This window comes from Entelurus aequoreus, linkage group LG21 (assembly GCF_033978785.1).
Source record: "Entelurus aequoreus isolate RoL-2023_Sb linkage group LG21, RoL_Eaeq_v1.1, whole genome shotgun sequence".
Taxonomy (NCBI): Eukaryota; Metazoa; Chordata; class Actinopteri; order Syngnathiformes; family Syngnathidae; genus Entelurus; species Entelurus aequoreus.
Window position 1 is genome coordinate 25,002,884 of NC_084751.1, and position 4,028 is coordinate 25,006,911.

The window sequence follows — 4,028 nt, forward strand, 5'->3', positions numbered from 1 at the left end:
ATGTTTGATGTTTCCCTCTTACACACATGCTTATGTGGGCTATGGCTATGAGGTTTTTTCTTCTTCCTTGGCTTCAGTCTGGACCCCCTCTCCAGGGGCCCAGGCTTAGACAAAATTTTTATTTTTTTTTCCCTACCCCCCAGCATTTACCTGTTTCTCACCTTTTTTGTAAGGGGCGCCGGAAGTTGGCAGACCCGTCAGCGATTCAGTTCTGTCTCCCTGTAATGTTTGTCTGATCTTGAATGGGATTGTGCTGAAAATCTTAATTTCCCCTCTGGGATTAAGAAAGTATTTCTGATTCTGAAATGTGTTATACTTGTAGAGCGCTTTTTTACCTTCAAGGTACTCAAAGCGCTTTGACACTATTTCCACATTCACCCATTCACACACCCATTCACACACTGATGGCGGGAGCTGCCATGCAAGTCCCTAACCAGGAGCCATCAGGAGCAAGGGTGAAGTGTCTTGCTCAACACAACGGACGTGACTAGGATGGCGGAAGACGGGGATCGAACCAGGAACCCTCAGGTTGCTGGCACGGCTGCTCTACCAACCCAGCCATGCCATCCCTAGTCGCTGTGAAATACAAGGATATTGTAATTTTTACCGTCATTTTTTGTAATGTTCCAGTACATTTTGATCACATACTGTACTTTTTTAAGTGTTCCTGCCACTCACACACACACACATGCCAAGAACCTGCTCCAAAAAATATTGTATTCAAGGTGATCTTGTGCACTTTTATTATAATTTAGTATTAAATGTTCCTTTGAAACATTTAAAATGTTGTATGAAATAATCATTGGGACGAAGGTAAATAAACTCTTAGTGTGTTTCCGGTGTGCGTTCTTTCTACTGCCACATTAAAAAATAAAACATTATTTCCGTTGTAAAGTTTTTCTTCAGAATGATTCAGGGGCGGTCGACGTCACACCACAGTGCAGGATCGTGGTTCTCTGAAGGGGTTGCTGCCAGTGGGGACCCCGACGAGTAGAGCATCCCTGCCTGCGTTCTGCAGACAGTATTGCTGGAGCTCTGCAGCCGCCTGTGAGACCTGCATTGATATGTGTTATATGTATCACACTCATATGATGCATTCATATAGATCAGGCCTTGGCAATTAATTTGACTCGGGGGTGGGGGGGGCAAAATTAGAGACAGAAATGTGCCTGGGGGCCGGTATATCTGATTTTTAGGAACACTAATACAAAACCTCACAATTAGAGATGTCCAATAATATCGGCCTGCTGATATTATCGGCCAATAAATGCTTTAAAATGTAATATCGGAAATTATCGGTATCGTTTTTTTTATTATCGGTATCTGGTTTTTTAATTTATTTTTTATTTTTTTATTTATTAAATCAACATTAAAAACAAAAGATACACTTACAATTAGTGCACCAATCCAAAAAACCTCCCTCCCCCATTTACACTCATTCACACAAAAGGGTTGTTTCTTTCTGTTATTAATATTCTGGTTCGTACATTATATATCAATATATATCAATACAGTCTGCAAGGGATACAGTCCGTAAGCACACATGATTGTGCGTGCTGCTGGTCCACTAATAGTACTAACCTTTAACAGTTAATTTTACTCATTTTCATTAATTACTAGTTTCTATGTAACTGTTTTTATATTGTTTTACCTTCTTTTTTATTCAAGAAAATGTTTTTAATTTATTAATCTTATTTTATTTTTTTAATTAAAAAAAAAAGGACTTTATCTTCACCATACCTGGTTGTCCAAATTAGGCATAATAATGTGTTAATTCCACAACTGTATATATCGATATCGGTTAATATCGGTATCGGTTTATATCGGTATCGGTAATTAAAGAGTTGGACAATATCGGAATATCGGATATCGGCAAAAAGCCATTATCGGACATCCCTACTCACAATAATGTCTGATTGAGTGCTAAAAGAGGAATGGAATTTTACAAAAAAATTTACTGAATGAGACACCCAGAATGTACATGAAAATAAAGAATGTGGGATTTACAATATTAACTATGAACGATAAAACACACTCCCTCTCAATCTACATATTTTACAATCAAGCGAAACGCAACAAAAAGGCAACAAACGGCCAAATATGAACGCGAAGGGTAATAAAAATAAAAAGATACAATCCGATGTATCTGATATCTCACTAAGCTTTAGAACTTTGTTGTAAAAATCTCTTTCAGCGTCTGTCCCTGACACCTGCATTTCAGGCTGGCCGCTCTGTAAACACTCTGTGGAAACGCTCCCCACCCACACTGCTTGGTGCCTCGTTTGAGCTGCTGTGACTTAGCTTACCATAGTAACTAGTATATCATACAAAAGCGCAAATTCCAACCATTTAAATACTTTGTATAGTTCAGAACTTACGGTAATTTTAAAACATCACTGCACATCAATAATGACAGCTACAGTTTCCATCTTAAAAATTAAAAAGATATATTTGGGAATGTCCGGTGGGCCAGATTGAAAAGCTTAACGGGCCGCATGTGGCCCCCGGGCGTTAATTTGCCCAGGTTTGATATAGATGGTGGTTTGAATAGTCAATGCACACCGGGTGGAACTGTAATCATCAAACTTTCCAACTTTTAAAAGGGGAATTACACTTTTTTTGGAATCGTTCACATTCATTATGAGAGACAAGAACACACATATTTTTTTTAGGATTTTAAAGGTGATAAAAAACACTTTCAAGATGCGGCTAATGGAAGCCTCTAAAGCAGGGGTGTCAAACGAACAGGTTTTATTCGGCCCGCGAGATGATTTTGGTAAGTATAGAAATTAGCTGAAATTTTAGAATGAAAGAAACTGCTCTTCTAAATGTGTCCAATGGATGTCGCAATAGCAATTCTTTGTATCCCCTACCGCAGGAGTGCGCATGACTTCAGAAGGGGCGGAGCTATGTGCCCGGTTAAGATAGAGGACTAGGGACACATTATCTGGGCGCACATAAATATGCTAAAATAACATGTATCCCCTTCTAACTTCATGTGTTATTCATGAAATGAGTCCAAATTCACAGGTTTTGTTGTAGATGATGCTACATGTGTACAGAATAAACCACATGATGTTAGTACATCAGTTGAGGAAAATTAGTAAATTACATTAATAACATCCTGTAATTAGATTTTCATATTACTATTTATTACATCTTCGGATAGATTAAACTTTTACACCAATGAGAGCATTATAAAACTCCGCCAGACTCACACCTATTTGACTGATGAATATTATCACATCATTTATACATCATTTGACTGATGAATATTATCACATCATTTATTCAGAAATTATAAATCACGACAAATGAAGATGAAGATACGATGAACAGCAACATGTAAGTGTAAAAAAAAAAAGATTGTGCTTGTTTTATTTTTAAACAAAGAAAACAATCTGAAGTTGTCTTTATTTTTAAGTTATCATGACATGATTTTACCAGTCCGGCCCACATGGGAATAGATTTTCCTCTATGTGGCCCCTGAGCTAAAATGAGTTTCACACCCCTGCTCAAAAACAACTTCAAAACCCTCCATCCATGTTTTATATACACACTGCAAGTAAATATATAATGTAGTAACAGGCACATTCATAATAATATAATATAATATATAATATATACAATATATATACAATATTTACCGTATTTTGGTCATTTTATGCATAGCTGGAACTAATTCTTTGGACGCATTTATTTCCGTTTCTATAGCAGCGCACGTCTGACTTCCTGCAACAAATATGTTCCTACTCCCGGAATTAAACCAGAGTGGGTTTTCTAATCATGGCAGACTTGGCAACAGACAATGAAGACGACTATTTTTGGACAAATAAGGATTCACAACCTTATCTTTTTGAAACCGAATATACGGAGGATGAATCAAGGGACAAGGGTTGCAAATTAGCCTGTGGCTAGAAGTCCTATGTACTTTGACATCGGTTACCTGTGGGTAGCAATGTTTAATTGTAATGTCCCTGTCAAATAAATACATAAACAAATCACTGCTAATAGAAGCGAGCACAAAG

General features: G+C 37.4%; 1 protein-coding gene across 1 annotated transcript; it reads right to left on the reverse strand.

Annotated features, from left to right (window-relative positions):
* Positions 1–736: 736 nt before the first annotated feature.
* LOC133638610 (guanine nucleotide-binding protein G(I)/G(S)/G(O) subunit gamma-10-like) lies at positions 737–1,060 on the reverse strand. Its single transcript, XM_062031399.1, has one exon. The coding sequence runs from the start codon at positions 1,058–1,060 to the stop codon at positions 929–931; it is 132 nt and encodes a 43-aa protein (XP_061887383.1). The 3' UTR covers positions 737–928.
* Positions 1,061–4,028: the final 2,968 nt, after the last annotated feature.

What these genes read in the sequence shown, in the direction of transcription:
- LOC133638610 (XM_062031399.1), bottom strand. Translation starts at nt 1,060, where the DNA reads ATGCAGGTCTCACAGGCGGCTGCAGAGCTCCAGCAATACTGTCTGCAG.